This window comes from Astyanax mexicanus, chromosome 4, assembly GCF_023375975.1.
Source record: "Astyanax mexicanus isolate ESR-SI-001 chromosome 4, AstMex3_surface, whole genome shotgun sequence".
Taxonomy (NCBI): domain Eukaryota; kingdom Metazoa; phylum Chordata; class Actinopteri; order Characiformes; family Acestrorhamphidae; genus Astyanax; species Astyanax mexicanus.
This window is the reverse complement of record NC_064411.1, coordinates 36,060,776-36,081,437: the sequence shown is the minus strand read 5'-3', so window position 1 is coordinate 36,081,437 and position 20,662 is coordinate 36,060,776. Positions and strand designations below refer to the sequence as shown.

Here is a 20,662-nt window from a genome sequence, read left to right as displayed (position 1 = left end):
TTCATTCGATGGCCCTTTTTTAAAAACACCTACCTTTTACTTCGATTCACTGGCCACTTTATTAGAAACACCTACCTTGTACTTTCACTTACTGGCCACTTTATTAGAAACACTACCTTGTACTTCGATTCACTTGCCACTTTGTACTTATGTACTTTGTACTTATATTTTCTGACCTCTTTCTGTAAGTAAATGCCAGCTTGTACTTTCACTACTGTCCAGTTTAATTGAAAACCATATTTTGTACTACTGCTAATCACTGGCCACATTACTAGAAACAACCTAAAGTAATAAACTGTACTTTCTCTCACTGGCCACTTTAATAGAAACACCCACCTTGTTCTTCCACTCACTGGCCACTAAATGTCTTACGTGTCTAGTAGTCAACAATCTCTCACCAGGAGGATCGCTACCCAAAAGTAGCTTCTGAGAGCATTTATATATTCTAGAGCATCAGACCAGACCTTTTGCAGCAATCTGGGATGTGTCACATGCATATTTATTAATTTATTTATTAATATTAATTTAAATATTTATATATTTAGCATTAGCAATTGCTATTTGCCTTTTCTAGTGCTGTAATAAAAGCAATTAGCTTTGTATACAGTGCAGATCATTCTTTCAGACTGTCCCAGCTTGTCTCAAAGTCTCAGATCCATGCCTGTCCACACTGCAGACAGCTCGCCGTACACAAACACAAACAGCTCTGAAGGATTCCGCAAATGTGATTGCCATGCTTGCGCTTGCTGGCAGAGCTGTTGAAGTGATTAGTGGATAATTAGTGCTAACTATCTCTGGAAGCTTCCTCTCACTGTGAGGGCCTTTAGGTCTCATCCTGAGTGTCAGATTTGTTGCTAGTTGTTTTTTTTTCCCTCTCACAAATTTATTCACTTTTCTATCTCTTTTTTTTTTTCTGCGGATTTTCTTTCAGGTATTTTTCACTTACGGGTTCCGGAATCGGCGCCGGTCGGCTCCTCGGTGGGAAAGATTAAAGCACATGATCTGGACTTGGGGAAGAATGCAGAGGTGGAGTACAGCATTGTTCCCGGAGACAGCAGCTCGATGTTCGACATCTACACTGATGAACAGACTCAGGAGGGAATCGTACTGCTGAAAAAGGTAAAATAAGAAAACCCAGAGAAGCCTAGTTTTGCCCGACTGAATCGTCAATGGCTGTGGCATAAAATATGTCATATATTGTATTACGTTTTGTGTAGCATATCTAGTGACCATGCCTGGTGAAGAACCTTAAAATGTAGGGTCTTAAGGTGCAGAACATAGAGTGCCAGTCAACACACCTTTTCATTTAATGTTTTAAACATTTTTTACTTTATTTTTAAGTCATCCAGACTATAAAGGAACACATACAGTAAGGAATCACGTAGTAACTTAAAAGTGTTAAACAAACCAAAATACTCTCATGAACTTATCTTGTGCATCATTGGTAACTCTTGGTCTTACTTTCCTGGGGCTTCCTGATGAGAGCCAGTTTCATCCAAAGGTTTTTTTTATGGTTTTTGCAACTGAACTTGAGGATACGTCCAAAGTTCTTGAAATGTTTCAGATTAACTGACCTTCTCTTCTTAAAGTAATTTTTTCCTTAAAGGTCTCATTCTATCGTTTTTTCATTCATTTTAAAATGTCTAGATGTGGTCTCTTTATGAATAAATGCCATGTGAATCGTTTTTTTGTGGGAAAACAAATGGATTGGGTGTTTCTGTATAACCTTGCTTTAGTCCACTGGATTAGTGGTCTCTGAAGAAGAATTTTGGCGCCATCTACCCAACCAGAGAGAGCAGCTGCCAGACAATTGACCTTCAATTGTGCTCTCTCAGGGCTCTGGCAGCTAATGACCAGCTGCATGACTAGGATTCAAACCAGCAATCTCCCAATCATAATGGCAGCACTTGGAACACTTGGTGCCCATTTGTTTTGATGACCTGTGCATAAGTCTCATGAGACACTTTTAACACCTGACGTGAAACATCCTGATGTTTTGTACATGTGAAATATTTTTTTTAATACATCAAAAACATAATTTAAACGTACCTTTAAGCTTGTTTCTTTTTTTATTCATTTTTTTTTTCTTTTTTTCATCTTCCATATACAGTAATTACGCATATAGGACTTACAGCTTCATGCCATTGCTCTTCTACGGCCGAATGCTTTCTGTACACGACTTTTTTGCGTTTGCCTGTTTGCCCCAGGGTGAGCGATTCTTATTGCTACACACCAGCCTCACCATCCTCGGTGAATAATGCAGTACCAGTCATAAAACTGTTAATGTCCTACCCGCTCCCCGGTGCTGCCTGCTCCAATCACAACCCGGATCCATCATCTCGTTAATGTGGGTTACAGCTATCCCCAGGACATCCCAACCCCTGTTTCGCCGACACGCTAACGTGTTGACGCACAAACAGCAGGGGCGAGCTCGTTCCAGCGGCTTTAAAAAATACATTGTTTGGGGTTTGGGGAAGGGAAATGTCCGACCTTTTCTTTTTTTTTCTCGAATTTAGGCGGCATGAATAAATCAGTCGGCGCTCGGCGATCAAGCGCTCCCACCTCTTGATGCGATGTGACAGGTAGATCACCCGGCAGACATCAGGTAACGCGTCCACTCTACACCGGTGGGCATCCGCGAAGATAAGTGCTTAGCTGTTCAGAACGGCCTGGTAAAAGCTTGCGGATGAGGCCGGAGTGCTCTCCATCCTCCGCTGAGAGGGAGGGGAGGGTTATTCTGTCATTACTCCGAGCCGCGGCAGTTAGCTCTGTGGGAGTCCAGGGCTACGTGATGACAGTCAGTGACTTCCAGCCTTTCAGGGCAGCGGAGCGGCTGCCTCTTCAAATCTACAGCTCTTGCAGTGTCAGTGCCTTTTGCGAAGGCGGAGGATCTCTGATCTCTGATCTCAAAAAAAACAAAAACCTCAGTCTTGAAAGGTTCTGGCGAGGGCATGCTCTAATGGCGCTGTTCTTAAACAAAACATTTGGGAAAACATGCAATGAACCGTGGCTTACATTTATGCTAATGTAGTCAATCGGAGATGTTCACCTTAATACAGCAGTTGCACCGAGACCTAAGGTGCAACCTTAGAAAGACAAAGGTTACCAGGAACAATAAACATACCAGGAAAATTAAACATTAAACAAGGCCCTATCTTTCACCAATGGCACTATTTTTTTCTCTACATCTCTAATGTCCTGGTCAAAGTATTAGTGTTGAGATTATATACAGAATCATTGGATGCATGGATGCAATACCATGCATCCAACATTGTCCAGAACTTCATTTATGCCAACAATTTAAAGTTCTGGACATATTGATTTGAAATGTTACTTTGAATAGCAGACTTTGTCTGACGGAGGGATCTGTAATAATTAAACGTTAAACAAGCCCCTATCTTACACCCATGGCACTTCTCAGTGCCTATTGCTATCTTACACCCCGACAACTGCGTCGTTTAAATAGTAACAGTGATTGTGAATATATCTACACTGATGCGTAGATGGGAATATTGGGAATACTGATATAGAAGGTCCCTTGAATAGTACATTTATTAAGAGAATTAGTACATGCCTTTTGTACGTTTTAAGCCACGGAAGGAATACTTTTCCTGTTGTTACAATAGCAAAGACACACTGACACACTTTAAATAAAGCTACATGGTTGACGGTTTGCCAAAGGATTGGTAAAACAGAGCCTTTACGCTGATTTGGGTGATATTTATTGAGATACACATACAGACATAGTGTATAACACGTGTAATGCAACAAGCCATTCAGTCCCTTGAATAGTACACAGCAGCTTTACCAGCAGACTTTGTCTGATGGAGGGATCTGTACCTACTGTCCGTAACAAATACTTTATACTTTCAAATTATGAGTTTTGTGACAGTAACCTGTGGTAAACTCTCAGAATAAACATGCAGGCATGGCCAGCAACATCATATTTACATAAAAGTGACAGAGCTCTTAAACGGCTCATTCTGAAAAGGACTGAAACTGGCAGAAATAGAACTGGTGAGATCTGTTAAGATCTTCATGAACATGTTTAGTATACCCCATAGACCTATTATAATGTGTGTTAGAAAAAAGAGATATAATATGTCCTCTTTAATTTCAAATGACTGCCATATAAGGAAGCCCTTGGACTGAGGAATCAGCTATCAGGAAACCAGCTATTTATATTTTTTCAGCTACGTATGTCATTTTTGATGTATGCATCCCAACCCCAGTTGCAATGCTTACAAACACCTTATAAATAACTCCTGGGAAGATGCTGGGATGAGGATTGAGCGATGAGGAATTCCAGATATGTCAGCAGTATCTCAGTTGTAAGTACAGTACAGTAAGCAAGGAGCTGAACATGGACGGCACCTGTGTAGATACGGGAATAGCATGGATCTGTAGGATTCCCTTTCTTTATGCTGGTTCTAAAATGTTTCATAAATAATACATTGGATCTCAGGAGACTAAAGTCGGCTAACCAGTAAGCCTTAAATTGTAGCTGATAAATCTGTATGTAATACTATGTCTGCTAAATCCAATAGCAACTGTGCAAGAACAGCCATTTGCATTTGTGTCTATTACAGACAATAATCTACATTAATTAAGTGATTAATTGACAATATGTGTAGAAAACAGTTACCCTGTACATGCTACAGGAATTTTTCAGAATCTGTATTAGGAAAGGAAAGTATGTATTATTTAATTGCTGAGTGTAGTTTAGTTTATTACTATGTAATAACCATTTAAAGCTGATGTGTGCAAGTTTTGGGATTTAAAGGATTTAGGGCCCTCTCTGGTGAGAATGGGTAATTGCACCAATCATACGGAAGAATAATTTTAAACTTGGCGGGTGTGATGCGGTCTCCTTTCAGAGTGGATGAATCCGATTCCAGGTTATGTTCAGTCAGAGAGAGACTGTCTCTTACTTTAAAATATTTTTTATTCAGATACATATTGTGATTTTTGGTTTAGGGTAAAAACATTTGTAATGCAGGTTAATGTAAATAAACCGGTGTCAAATAGTATTCTATGTTGTTAAGCATATTTTCTACATTAATAAAACTAAACATGGCTAAATGCAGTTTAATGGCATTTTTCGACAAGCAATAATGTGAAAAATAATAAATAGACACCTTCACTAAGCAGCTAACAAAACACTAGCATTAGGTGTAGCTAGACGGTCAGTTAGACGGTAGCTATTTATATTGTTTACAATATACACCATGCATGCATATGGCACATCGCAATATAGCTAGTCAACTACTGCAGCTACACTGTGTTACAGGAAATGAAATCCACAGCGTTTTAGAAGCTAGCTAGTAGTAACAGCCAAATAACTGGAATAGCTCTTTCCTGTCCAGCAAGAAGAAAGCCTCTCCACCGTTCAAATCTGATATTAATCCTGGTTTTAGCGTGGATTCTATCCTGTTCCTTTTTGGCTTCAGAGCTTGCTTCACTCCTTCGTTTTTTTTTGGTTTTACTATGAGTGAATGAGCTACTGAGGTCCGAGTTTACCTTTCTGAAGTCCCCACTGTTCCACCAGCTGCTCACGTTAAGTAAAACTGAGCCGGATCCTCTTTTAGAAATTGTCTGTGTGACGTAAGTACGCAAAGGTGTGTGATGTGGCTAGAAGATCTCCCGTAAAAAGGGGTCTCTTAAAGCACAAAAAAGCCTGAAAAAGTCTGAAATCAGCCTCTCCTCCGCTTTCTCACTCTGTAGTTAAGCCTGTGGTGTGTGTGGTGCTGAAGCCCTGTCCGCGTGGAGCTGGTTGGCTACCGCCTGAGAACTAGCGGAAAAACGAGAACGGGCGGAAACTAAAGACAGGGAGTGGCGATGGCGATGGTCCGGACCTTGGACAGACAAAATTTTCTCCAACTGGACCGTGCTGAATTCTAATTAAATACCTCTGCTTTAAACACTGGAAGAATCCGCATATTTGCAGAGAAGTGTTTAACAAATGATTTATGCGATTGTGGAACCTTAAGAAAGAGTCAATGCACATTCCATTAACATACATTTGTTCAAATCAAAGGACTAATTTTTGTTCTATATTTTCTCAACAAACTCAAAACCAAAAGTACTGGTATCTCTCAACAATCTGGCATCTTTCTACAAAGCTCCTTTAGCAGAGAAGGAGTCATTGGTAAGTTTAGATCCTAGAAGGTCTACAAGACAGGCTCTGATCTGCCTAATGTTCTACATTAAACGGCTAAAACAGGTAAGCATTGAGCTTCACCTAAGATCACCTAACCATACAGTGAATAGTTAAATAAAATTACATGCAGCTAGGTTATTGAGGCAGTGAGTATTATTTGAGATAAAAGGTAAAGTGATCCAGACTAGTGCTTGCTAACACTGTCATGATATAATATGCTATAATCTAAACTGCTACAATATACATTAGACATTAGGAGCAACAGTGCAACAGACATATATGATAGAAATCAAAAGTTTGACTCTATATTGACTCAATTTAACTTTACATGTAATTATACAGTGTCATTGCAAAAGTTCTTGAACTCGTCTTGTGCTCATTTGTAATTAGTGTCATCAACTTGGCAACCTGCCTAAGCTTTGTGTCTGGGGAGGAGGGAGAGGTGCTGACATCTCTTTCCAGTGTTTTAAAAGTAGACTGCTGTAGCTTTTTTTTTTTTTTTTACGCTTTAAAACTGTTGGAATTTAGATTATTTTAGACATAGTTGTGAAAATGTGGGCTTTTAGCGAACTTAGCATTGTTTAAGCCAAGGAGACTTTAGTTGGCACACTGCCAATTGGTTGACATAAGCTTACATTGCTCATTAGCCAAATTAGCCAAACTTTGAACACCAAATATGCTGAATCTGAGCTGCTCAACCTTTTTAATTATTATTTTTTTTCTTGAAACTAGTGACTAATCAAGATACATCAGGGTGAATGTTATATATGATGTCTAGTAATGAGATGTTGCACCATGCGCTCTTCTCGTCCTTCCCTCCTGCTCCCTTCCCATATTCCCCAAGCTGCATTCAAACTCCAGAACAGCTGCAGTGCAGGACAAAGTCACGCAGTCCTTACGCTGCAGAATGGCTGTGCCATATCTGCTGACCCAAAAAGAGGCTGGAAATGGATATGAGGGATCCTCACCGTGGGGCTCGGAACAGGGTCAATGACAGCACCCCTCCGTCCTCAACCGCAGACCCACCTTCCATCCTCCTTTTTACCACTTCTGCCCTTTTGTAGGGACGGAACTGATGGATGCTTCTCTTCTTTCATACTCTGGAATTTTTCGTTTCATTATTGTCTATTTTAATATTTCTATCCACCATCATTGCAATATTAAATAGACTACTAATTATAATAATTCTAAAAACAAGCAATGTGGTCTGGTAGGTTTGTTGGGAATAACTGATTTTTACTTTTTAAGTGTCAAAAAAAAAAACCCACATACTTAAAATGAACAATATACTTAAAGGGGCATATTAAAGCTCTTTTTACACAAGATAGAATAGATCTATGGGCTTTACAAAACATCTTAATGAAGTTCTTTACACACAAAAAAATCACTTTCAAATAAAGAGTTTTAGCAGTTTCTGGGCTCTGTCACTTTTATGCAAATAAATTAACAAGCTGTTGCTGACCACACCATGTTTACGCATTAGTGTTAGCTTGTGCTAAATCTCAAACACAAACAAGCTGGTTCATGCTTAGCTTCGATAGAAACACAAAACTGGAACATTTTTTTTAAAGTACTTACATCTGTATCCTCATCTGCAGACCTGCCCCAGACAGTAGTTAAAGATTCCTCCCTCTGACAAAGTCTGCTGGCTTATCCTGCTGTGTATAGTCTATAGTGCCAGGGTGGTTCCTTGCCGATTTTTCTTATTGTGAAGTCAAAATAAGGGAGCAATTAAATAAGGGAGCTCATAGCTTTTTCAGCTGACTCACAGAAAATGGATAAAAGATTGAACTTTTTTTCACACTTTTTTGCAACGTTTATAGGGGCAATAGAGACCCTCAGTGTTTTTTTTTTTAACTGCAAGATTATGCAATGATAGGCAGAGACCCATTAGAGACCCACAGTTCCTTAGATTTTTTTAGATTATTTTATTTTTAAAAATTCCTGATTCGGCAGGAGACAAAATATGCTAATTAATGGTATCATTGCTCTGGCCCAACAACCCATGCATTGTTTTATAGGCTGTATTTATTCTAAGAAACGACAGTGTGGTCTGGTAGGCTTGTTATATGTAATCTCTCTCTTTATATTTACAGTAATTTAAAAATGAACAAAATTAACCAAAATCACAGAATTTCACACAGCAACTTATTTACATTACATTAACTTTCTCTTCGTTATGCTCTGTGCAATTGCACATTATCACCAAAGAGGTCTCTAAATACCCAAATACTTAAAACTAATGGAGTTTTGCTTTATTTTTTGTGACTAGCATTGTTGACACAGGTGTTTATCAACTTTGCAATTGTGCAACTGTGCACAGACCAGTATAAACTGGGACGCAGTGGAGCATTCTCATCCAAATGTGAGCCTAAGGTGACCATGCATAATTCCAGGGCTTGAAGAGCCCTTAAGCAATAGAAATGTATTGTTGCATAATTTATCAATTTATCGCTAAAATGAAATCAATCAGATAATCCTTGTAGATCCGAAAGAGGGAACGAGATAGAGAGAGATAGAGATGATGTGGTGGATGGGAGAATCCCCGCTGCTTTCCCGCACACAGGCATGGACATTATGTAGTTATGTATTTATGCAAATGACATGCAAATGAGACAATCTACTCTACACTCTACGCATTCAATTAATGATTTGCAGTAATATAGGAAGACTTTAATTGGCTCTGAAACATTGCTAAACACAATGTCACTGGTAAAGGTCATTTAACAGACACTATAGCAAGCTAGTATGCTCTAAAAGGGCTTACATTTAAGGAACGTGGGCTTGGTGGGTTCCTGGTAAGTTCCAGGTGGGTTCTGGGTGAGTATGGCCTCTGAGTGGGTTTGTACATTGGTCCCATCTTGGTCTTATTTGCAGTGCAAAGTATGTGCACAATTTTGCGCCCAAAAAATGCCCACAAAAACATGATTTTTAGGCTTATTTTGGCAACTGCGCTTGCACAGATCTCCACATCAAGTGGATGGCTTCCTCACTAGCAAGAGAGAGATTTTATCCATAAACTGATGCCATGATTAGTGTTAGCAGAAATCCCATACTCTAAATGTTGCTGTCAATGGTTGGTCTCCTCATTGATAACAACATCTCTGGTACAACCTGGACTGGAGCTATAATTAAACCCTTCGTGTCCTTTCTATCACTGACCCTGATGGGCTTTCATATTTGGGGCCAATATGGAACCGGTGGACAAAATCTTCTGGTTCCCATTGAATCACATTGGCATCCATAACAGCAACTCCCAGTCAAGCCCAAAGCCTCCACAAAGATAATCTCCACAAAGTCCCCTTTCACCCCATTCCACACTGATGAAAACACAGTTTCCACTCCCGACAGCTAGTCTACTATGTCTGGAAGCATCGAGGCTAACCTTATCTCAAGCACACTGACCTTCTCAAGCAACACTGCGTCTGGAGTGCCGCAGCAGAGTGGTCTTTATTGTTGTTTCTCAATAAAGCTAGTGTACACTGGAATGAAATGTCATTCTTCAGGTCCTGGGTGGAAAGAACTTGAAGAACAATGTGCACTGACGACATGACAATGCATATGCAGGACAATGAATGGTGTATTCATGATGCTGAAGAGACTGGTCAACGAAAGAGTACAACAGTTGTGTTTCACATTGGTTAAAGTATGAAGTATAAAGCATGAAGAGCTTTGCAAACCCCTTATTGACGCTATCATGTCCTTGGAATCTAGGTCATTGGTAGTAGTAATGTTTATAGTCTTAGAAGAGCATCCAATACCTTTGAGATTAGCTTGAGTGTTAGTTTTACCCTTAATAGCCTCAACCTGTCAACATACCTAGTTTTAAGTCAAGTCAAAAAGTAGTTTGCAAAGCCATCCATGCTGTGAAGAAGTTGAGGTACATCTTCATTCAATACCGTTGTCCACAGTTGGTGTTTATTTTGAGTGGAAGAGTGGCTCCACTGGGGTCTTTTGGTTCCAATTCCTTATCTGGGTCTCCCCATGTTCCATTTGAGTTTCCTCAGAAGATCAGGTCAATTAATTACTGTAATCAGTGGCCAATCCAGTACTGCAGATGTCTGTTCATTTCCTTTTCAGAGTACAGTGTTGCAGCAGTTGCATGTCACCTTTATAGGAAGGTGCTATATACTGTCTTACTAGGGTCTCCATCCACTACTTTTGGGATGAGCTAGAGTGGTCTTTATTGATTTAATACCCTAAGGCCACCATGGCCATTGCCAAGCTCTGGCTTAGAAATAGGTACAAAGCCTCCAAGCTTTGGGATGTGGAGAAGAGTAGCATCACTGTTTTTAATGATTGATGATGGAACCCCATCCAGAACCTTTGGGATAAACTGGAGTGGTGTTTGAATCCTTAGTAGCCTACGATCACTGAGATCACTATTCCCAGTGCTAAGAGTCAGTTAGTGATGTGCATAGCCCTCCCTGCTGTGAAGAAGTGGAGCAATGTTCTCTGCACTGGTGATGCAGCTGCATCCAGTACTTTTGGGATGTGCTGGAGTGGTGGTTGCAGCTTTAATAGCCTAAGATCATCATGCCAGTGCCAAATAGCAGCTGGGAACCCCCAGGCTTTGGGCTGCAAAGCAGTGGAATCCCATTCTCTGGAGTGATGGAGTGTATTTGGCATGAGTGGGAGTAGAAGTGTTTGTAGGTTTAATAGCCTGGGGTCATAATGCTATAGTGGCAAATTTCGTCTGGGGGGGGCTTGTCGGGGTTGGGGTGGGGTGTAAAGCCTTGGAGCTTTAGGCTATAGAGCAGTGCATCCTGGAGCTCCAGGTTTTTGATGTGTAGGACCACCAGAGCTTACAGTATGTTGCAATGGCTGAATGCAGTCAATGGCCACTTTTTATTGTCGGCCAAATGGTTTCTAAGGTTGTGCCATAACTGTCCTTGATGGTACAGATCTTTTAAACCAACCTTCAAACCAACTTTTAAACCTTTTTCCATTTGCTGTGTTGCTAAACCATGTAGGTCTGCAACAATTTTAGTAGTCGATTATTCCAACATTTAATTATTATTATTATTATTAGATTTGATTGATTTTAGAGCCATAGGCAGATTTTACAGGACGTTTTAATTGTTGATTCACCCATATACTATATAATTACAAAGCATATTATAGGAAATATTTCATATAATCCATTTATTTACAGTAAGCTTAGATTTCCAGATTTCCACTAAGGTTGTGTGCAGCAGCATTAGCATTAGCAGTTAAACGCTAGTGCAAGCCACAGTTAGCAGCTAATGCCACGTGACAGTGCTACACTGAGGAACCCTAAGTGTTCTGGTAAGCCACGGTGATACTAACTAGCAGTTCATGCCACGTAGCTTGTTGTAACACAGTAAACAGGCAGACTGCAGTTCAATATACTTGACACTGAACAAAAAGAGCTAGCACGTAGCACAGTTTGCAGCTAATGCTAATGCTGATGCTGTTCCAACAGTGCAAGTCAGGGTTAGCAGCAGGCTACAGGTTGATAATACTCACCTCTGAATGGCGAAAGAGCTAGCACTTTTAGCAGAGTTAGTGGCTTATGCTAATTTTGCTCCAGTTTCAGTGCTGGAGAACTAAACAAAAACTCGTACAACTTCAGCAAGGTTGCTTTACTGCTTCCTACCGCCTGACTGGTAAAATTCATACAAAAGATGCATCTGGATTAAAAGATTAAAAGCCACACTGTCGTTTTTATTTTTATTTTTGTAGTGTGAAAAATACGGTACCTATAAAAGGTGTGAATACCACTGGTATCGCTCATCCCTCCTACTGTTCGCTACTCTCCTCTTCCCTCCTCTACTCTCCTTGCGGTTCTGCTGCTTCTTTAACCCCGCCTCCCCCCATGCAGCGTTGCTGTGGGACCTTGTGGAAATGCTGAAGCGGTGCATTTTAGGGTCTGTCTCAGCTTTAGAGCAGGTTGGAGCTATAAGAGGATCTATGGGACTAAATGGGTTCAAAAGGATAATCGCCTGTGTGTGGACAACGCGACAGAGGTGGGCTCACGATGCCTCGGCTTACCTCGCTCACTGATTACGTGAGCTGGAATGGAAGGCCTGTGAGACTCCCTGGCTTTTATTTAGCGTATAATATGTAAGCGTTATCTTTCTGAGAGAGGAATCCTCCCCGTGGGAAGATGATGATGGCTGTCAGGGTGATGGCAGGGATGAGGCAGGGAAGCATGGGAATGTGCGAGAGGCAGGAGAAAAAAATCCTGCTGACAGTCAGCTTTGTTGTTTACAACACATTTACATTAAAGATCAAGCATAACATTGTGACCACCTCCTTGTTCTTCACTTTGTTCATTCGATGTCCTGTCCTTCACTCTATTAGACAATTCTACCTACACTGTTAAAAAAAAGTGTAAAAAAAAAAACAGTAATTTTCCGGCAGCAGGGGGCGCCAGAAAATATCTGTAAAAAAACAGAAAAATACTGTAAAATGCTGAAACAGATATAAACGTGAAAAAAAAAACAGTTGATTAACAAAAACAATTACTGTCATTCATGAAATATTTATTAAACCCTTGAAAAACAGAGTGAAATGATAATAATAATAATGTGTTGCTAAGGTATTCCTATGCAGTAACTATGGTGTTGCAAGATTATTACTAAAGCTTTGCTATGGAATCTGTGGTGGTGGCTATGGTGTCGCTAAGGTGTTGATATGTGGTTGCTAAGGTGTCGCAAGGTGGTTGCTAGGGCTTTGCTATGGAATCTGTGTTGCTACAGTGTTGCTAAGACAGTAACTAAGCTGTTGCTATGATATGCATGATACTTATGTCTTGCTGGGGTTGCTAATGTGCTAGGTGATTGCAATGGGGTTGCTATAGTGTCTGTGGTGGTTACTATGGTTTTGCTAAGCTCTTGCTATGTGTTTGCTATACAGATAGCATACCACAGCAACACCTAAGTGGTGGTTGCTGTAGTGTTGCTAATGTCTTGCTGGGTGGGTGCTAATGTGCTGGATGGCTGCAAAGGGGTTGCCGTGGAATCTGTGGTGGGTGTTGTGGTGTTACAAGGTGGTTGTTAAGGCTTTGCTATGGGATCTGTGGGGCTTGCTAAGGTTACTAAGATGTTGCTATGGTACATGTGGTGTACCATAGCAATATCTTAGTGATAGTTGCTGTAGTGGTTGCTGTGGTGTTGCTAATGTCTTGCTATGAAGTCTGTTGTGGTAGCTATGCTGTTGCTAGGGCGCTTACTAAGGTGTTGCTATGGTATACATGGTATAATTTTACAAAAATCGACTGTATTGTCTTGGTTTGTACAGCAAATTTTCTGAGAGCACGCAATCAGTTCTATATACAAGCTGAATTTGGTCTTAATTGTTCTTAATGGGCAAAATAATCTGACATAAATGAAGTTTTTACCAAAAATGTGTGTCCAATCAATAAGCTTTATACAGGCCCACCACTTCCAGTCATGATGCACATATCTTAAAAATTCCAACAAAAAATTGCATACTGAAATCACGCTAATTATGTAGAAATATGAAGTGCTCCAACAGTATATAGCTCATATGTGTGTAGAAACACATTCTTCCATAACACCATTAGCAATTCATGAATGAGTAAACCAATTACTGAGGGAATTAATTAGGGATCTGGAAATGGTGCCATATGGAATAACGGAAAATCCAAACGTTCCGACCAATCAGCATCCGGATCAGAGAGAGAGAGAGAGAGAGACAAGCATTAACTTTTGCTCTTCAGCTCACAGCTCACTCACAGCAGCCTTGGAGAACTCAAGCGAGCGAGAAAAGTAAACGGCGCCACCTAAAGGCCCTCGGGGAGGTTGCCGCTGCCCCTGCTTTATCTCTGACAAATGCAGCCACAGAAACGCTGCGGAATATTCATGTTCATGCTCTGTTTCAGCAGCAGGAGTGTTAGTGTGTCAGTGTTATGTCGTTTCTGACACACACAAGCGTATGTGTGTTCTCTGAAGCGTGGCGGCAGTAGATACACTTGCGCATTTTGATCGTTTTCAGAGCCTTCAGTGCTTAGACCCTACTCAGATGACGAGAAACACTGATTTTTATGGAATTTAGTGTGTGTAAAATGTGGTCGATATGGAGAGAGAGAGAGAGAGATTGAAAGACAGAAAGAGAGAGAGAGAGAGAGAGATAAAGCGTAAAATGTGAAAAAAAACAAATTCTGCCCCACTTTATAAGAAGTGTCTTTAATAACTGTGTAGTTACACATTAATAATCCATGTAATTACAGAGTAACTACATGTTAAAAAAAAACATTGTTGCATATTACAACTGTAATAAATAAATCTGTACCAATATGTACGTCACTAGTAGTTACATTGTTTTACATGCATTATTAATGTGTAACTACACAGTTATTAAAGACATTTAAGACAATTATAAAGTGGGCCTTTTTGGGGATGATATACTGCCCCAAAAATTATTGCAATAAATAGAATAGAAAAATGGAATTTAAAACACATGATATACCACTGATATAATCATAAGAAATAAATCTAAACAAATAAGTCAAAATAAGTAAAGTTAAAGCATGGTCAAATGAAGAAATAAATTATTACAGCAATTTGTCTAAGTCCTGAAGCAGCAATGAAGCATCAGAACATCACACTAACACCACCATGTTTTAAGTTCTTTTCTGAAATTACTTGTTAGTTTTATGCCAGATGCAACAAGACACACACCTTCCAAGACTTTCACCTTTTCTCACGATGCAAAAAATATTTACCCAAAGTCCTCAGAATAATCAATATGGCTGTTGTGTTCTTTTTGATTAACTCTTCCATGGATACCATGTTTGCCCATTTTTGTTTATTTCTTATTATTGAATCATGAACACTTAACTTTACCGAGGTAATTGAAGTCTGCCATTCTTTAGATGTTGTTCTGGGTTCTTGTTTTGACCTCCTGGATGAGTTGTCCATGCCCTTTTGGAGTAATTTCATTACTTTTCCGATGGTCACTCTTGGGAAGGTTCATATTCAAACATATTCATATTCAATCTCTTTTTCATATAGGGCCAGGTTGGTTTGGAATGCATTTTTTCCCATTCATCATTTAAAAACTGCTTTTTCATTTAAACAGGTTATATCTGTCTGATATTAACATTTGTTTGACAATCTGAAAAATATCAGGGCGACATATAAACAAAACTTTACTTAAAATACTTGTTTACACTTTATCCCAAAAGACTTCAATGAGTGTCTCTTCAATGGCTTTGCTCAAAGAACCCTTTGTAGCGTCTTCTTTATTTTAAGGGCTTGTGTATATAAATATATATATATGCACCTGAGACTGTGAGAAATAATACGTGTGTTTGCGTAAGTGTGTGTGTGTTTTCCCGGCAGTGTAATCATGTGTGATATCATGCTGAGTATTGTTCTCCTTTCCTAGTACCTGGATTTCTCCTGATTACTATCATCTCCCTTAAAATAGAAAGCATTTTTTATTCAAATGCAACACTGTTATGATTAAACTCCCGTTCTCACTTTTAGATTCATATTTAAACAAACAAGCTCCAGGCCAGCACTTTCCACAGCCTGTGCTCTGTGTTATTCGGTGTGATGTAACTTTTACGTGTTACTGTGCTGTTATGTAACGCTGAGTTGAGTGATCAGTGGCGTCACCCTTCGTTCTGTGTGATGTGATACGGCTGTAGTGAAGGATGCAGCTCAGGGAGGGCAGTTCAGAGTTCTGCCGCACTTTGTTCCGGGTCATGAAGCACATTAGCTTTATTAGCACTAATAAGGCCAGTTGAGTGGCGGCGGTGCGAATCAGGTGGATGACCCGCCCGTCTGTCCTGCTGTGACTCATCACCTCCAGTGCTCGGCGATGGTCAACATAGCCGGGAGCTCTGCTCAGAAATGATCGTTCAGGCACAAGCTCGTGAGATTGGGGGTTTGGACACAACAGCGATTTGACTTTCATTTAAAAAATTATTCAAAGAATCATGAATTCCAAAAAAATAAAAATACAGCATATTAATGTTTGCTGGTTTAAAGTTTCTTTACAGAAAATTACCTTCTTTAAAACGATAGATTTTCATCATCAGATAGCACTGCATCAAGAACCATCAATCATCAATAGCTGATAGAACAATATAGGGAAGCAAGGAATGACTTTGACAAATCTTTGTGAGTTAAATTCACAAATACCACCTTAAACTTTACTGCACAAAAAAGAAGCTTTTTCTGACCATGTCCAGAAGCATCATCAACTTCTCTGGGCTATTCGCCATCATGGATTTACCATCACACACTGGAAATAAGTATCATGATAAGTATGACCAAAGACCAAAGACTGAACAGATCTATATTTTAACAATCTATTGACGCAACGTCATTCTCCTAATAATCATGGACGTCATTTTAAATAATCCATTCATTGTTTTACTTGCCCTAAGAGACAGGTGCGCTAGATAGATAGTGTTAGATAGATATATGAATACAGGTGTGAGAAATCAGTACTCAGGTGAGGAAGAACATCTCTCATATGCTGACTGAAGAAAATTGACTATACTATGTATATGTTTCTGTGTCTTGGTCATCAAAAATATAGATCAACAAGTCTGTTTGTGGAAGATGAAAGTAAAAAAAAAGTAGATCTTATTAACTGTGTAGTTTCTCCTAAACAACAATGAGATCAGATGGAAAGACAAGGGAGAATTTACAGAAGTCTCCAGCTGCTCAAATGTGTCTCCTGAGATAAAGAGCTCAGTAATGTTGCCCCTTTAGGTTTGTCGTAGCTTAGCAGTTGGGGGGAAAGGTGGCACAGTGGTTAGAGCACCAGGCCATCGATGATAAAGTTGTGGGTTCGACATCCAGGTTTGACAGGCTGCAAATATCTATCTTCACAGATCTTATATCACATTTGTGGCTCAAACCACATTCTTAGTTTTGACTGCTTTTTTTGTCTAATGCTATTTTTCCTAAGCGATTTTAGGAGAAACATCTGTGACTAAGCCAATTTCTAAATTAAACCCAAATAAGAATCCTGGTAACACTTTATTTTAAGGAACACAAATCAGGCGCTTATTAATGTCTTATTATTTGCTTACTACTTTGCTCACTACTTTTTGGGCTTTATTCTGTGTAAGTGTTTTTGGTGCTTAATTAGCAGTCTGTTATGTGGGAATTATTAATAATGGCTGTATTAGTTCTTATAGTACATAATAAACAGTTATGTTAGCACCCTTTTAGGCAGATTATTAAGCATTAACTATTAGCTAATTCTACATTTTATCAGTGTATGATTGGCAGCAGTTTGATCTATATAAGTTTGCCAAGGTTATGACTGTTAATAAGGGTGTAATAAGTCACTAATAGACCAAGAAGTGTACCATATTCTAAAGTAAGGTTCTGTTCATCACTAATTAGAGACTAAAAAGCACAAAATAAACATTTAATAGGTCAATCTCCATCACAATTTAGCTAATAGGAGCTTATTAATTCACTAATACACCAAATAAGTGTACCATATTCTAAAGTGAGGTTCTGTTCATCACTAATTAGAGACTAAAAAGAACTGTGTTTGACTTCCCATGTCAAAAATGCAATTGTCCCAATAAAATAACAGAAAACACATTTTAGCACATTTATTCTCTATTAAATTCAAGCAGTTTTATTTTCTGTTAGGATTAACATAACTGGTATTTTTTATTTTATTTTGCACAATAAGAACTAATACATTAATGAGTTACAATACATACATAAAAAGGGCAACAATATACATGGCTGTGGGTTCACTATTTGGCGAACAACAGGTCATTGTTGCCCTTTCTACGGATGTGTTATAACTGATTATTAATGATTGCTTAAGGCATTTACAACCTAATATATAACCATTAATAAACTAATTGTAAACCATTAATAAACCCTTTATAAAGGTAGTCTTATTTTAAAGTGCTACCAAATAAAGTGTTGCCAGAATCTCATGAGTAAATCTCATGAGACATCAAAGATCAATATTTGAACATTGACAGAGATGACAGAGATGGGGAAAAGCTAGAACATGTGACAAAGATCTTAGAAATACAGTTTTCCTAAGAAAAATAATGCAGTTAGCCTGTAGGACCTCACCGTTTCCTTGTAATCAAAACCCTCTACCTGCTGTTCCTTGCATTTTTCACACCCTGTCCCTATCACACCTCCTCCACCACTGTGACTCAGTCTAATCTCTCAGTTCGGTCTATCAAAGCAGGCTCTGGCTTTCCAGCCAAGCTGAAGAAGCTGGAATTTTTAAAACCTCGATTTTCAAGCCATGGTCTGAACTTTAGACCAAAATTCTGAAGTAAATGATTTGATGATCTGAACAGGTGGTAATCCACATTCAACAAAACACAACATATGTACAGTATGCCTGGTGGAACTACTTATACAGTATTGAAATATAATGTACAACAGTACCCCAGGTATACATTATTATTTCTCAGTTAAACATTGCCTGAGACAGTCTTATTCGTTGGCTTTCACATTTTTAATCTGTTTAAATTTTTAAATTGAATTGCATCCATGCGCTATGATGTATTTCTGTATTTTTATACTTTTAGACAAGATGCAGGCGGACAGCAGCGTGGTGCTGCTGTCACTGCTAACCAGACCACCCACAGAGGAGGAAGCAAAACACGGCTAGGTGTTTCAGACAGGCTGCTGATGCTTCCTCCACGGCTCTGTACGCCTCAGGCTACCTATTTGAGGAAAAAAAAAGAAAACTAAAAAGGAAGAGAAAACAACTTCAAAACCAATCATAAACTATGAATTAACATCCGATAGATTATTTAATACCAGGAGATTCTGAATCTCACATTGGATTAAGATGTGATGAGAGGATACTACCTAATACTAGTGCATCTCAAACAATTAGAATATCATTAAAAAGTTACTTTATTTCAGTAATTCATATATTATATAGCTGTATTACACACAGAGTGGTCTGTTCTAAGTGCATTTATTTATTTTTTATTGTTGATGATTATGGCTTACAACCAATGAAAACACAGAAATCAGTTTCTTAGAAAATTTGAATTTTGAAAGACCAGTTGGTACTTTTGGCAGTGTGGGCAGTGTGCCAAGTCCTGCTGGAAAATGAAATCTACATCTCCATAAAAGTTGTCAGCAGAGAGAAGCATGAAGGGTGAATGTGTAAGACTTTAGACTTGATAAAACACAGTGGATCAACACCAGCAGATGACCTGTCTTTCCAAACCATCACTGATCTTTAATAAATTTTACATTTCATTTGGAAATCCAGGGAGCAGAGTCTGAAGGAAGAGTGGAGAGACACACAGTCCGAGCTGCTTGATGTCTAGTGTGAAGTATCCACAATCAGTAATGGTTTAGAGAGACATGTCATCTGCTGGTGTTGATCCACTGTGTTCTATTAAGTCCAAAGTCAGAAATTTGAAAACCTCTGGAATATAATCAAGAGGAAGATGATCACAAGCCAAGAAACCAAGCTGATCTGCTTGAATTTTTGCTCCAGGAGTGGCATAAAGTTATTCAAAAGCAGTGTGTAAGACTGGTGGAGGAGAACATGCCAAGATGCATAAAAATTAGGGTTATTCCACCAAAAATATTTATTTCTGAACTCTTAAAACTTTATGAATATGAACATGTTTTCTTTGCATTATTTGAGGTCATTTTGTTATTTTAGTTATTTCTCATTTTCTGCAAATAAATGCTCTAAATGACAATATTTTATTTGGAATTTGAGGGAAATGTTTTCTGTAGTTTATAGAATAAAACAACAATGTTCACTTTGCTCAAACATAAACCTATAATAATCATACATTTTTCATGGTAACTGTTGTTCTTCCAAATAGAACTGCGATAAGACACTTCCTTCTGGGTGCAACTATTTTTTGCACCCATTTTTTGTACGATAGGCGTAAGAGTATGTCTGTATGCCGATGATTATGCTGTAGTAAGCTCATTGGTAAATATTCTCTCAGATGTTCTAGTCGAGGTATCAAAGACAGAAGGACTAAGGACTCCCTCACCATGTGCAAGCCCTAATCAAAGCACTAATCTAGTCATAAACCAGCGCTGCTAAACCAAATCCATCACACATGCTTGCCCGGGCGCGCAAAGGTAGCTATTTCCATATCAAAGTGCTGGGACTGGCAGGAACATCCGTACATGCTTTTGGAGCGTGGCCAGCTTTTGTAGAATAGCTTCTTGCAGCTGTAACGTCTGAAAGATTCCTCCACCCTCGTTCGTCTGAAGGCCGACTTTAATTGCAACTGAGAACAGAGTGGAACAGCATGTAGTTTCGCTGTGTTGAGTGGTACAGTTCACCAGGTTACACGCGGAGCACCAGACCTTATTCAATACACCTTCTAATATTTTTTTTTCTCCGAAAAAAGGGCTGCGATGGGCAGTATAGCCAAAAACCAGGGCAATGTAGGGAATGTAGTGAAAAATCAAAGCATAGAATCAACGTCTTGAAGAGTGCAGTAAAAAAGAAAGAATCCCATCAAAAACAATTAGAGTAAAAAATACAAAAGTCAAGTCAGAATAA

The 20,662-nt window shown here is 39.1% G+C and overlaps 1 protein-coding gene across 1 annotated transcript in view; it reads left to right on the top strand.

The window, feature by feature from the left end:
- cdh12a (cadherin 12, type 2a (N-cadherin 2)) overlaps positions 1-20,662 on the top strand; it is a 133,172-nt gene that overhangs the window by 74,560 nt on the left and 37,950 nt on the right. The window contains exon 6 of the mRNA XM_049478519.1: positions 932-1,119. Coding sequence (XP_049334476.1) covers positions 932-1,119 — 188 coding nt within the window. The remainder of the gene's footprint in view (positions 1-931; positions 1,120-20,662) is intronic.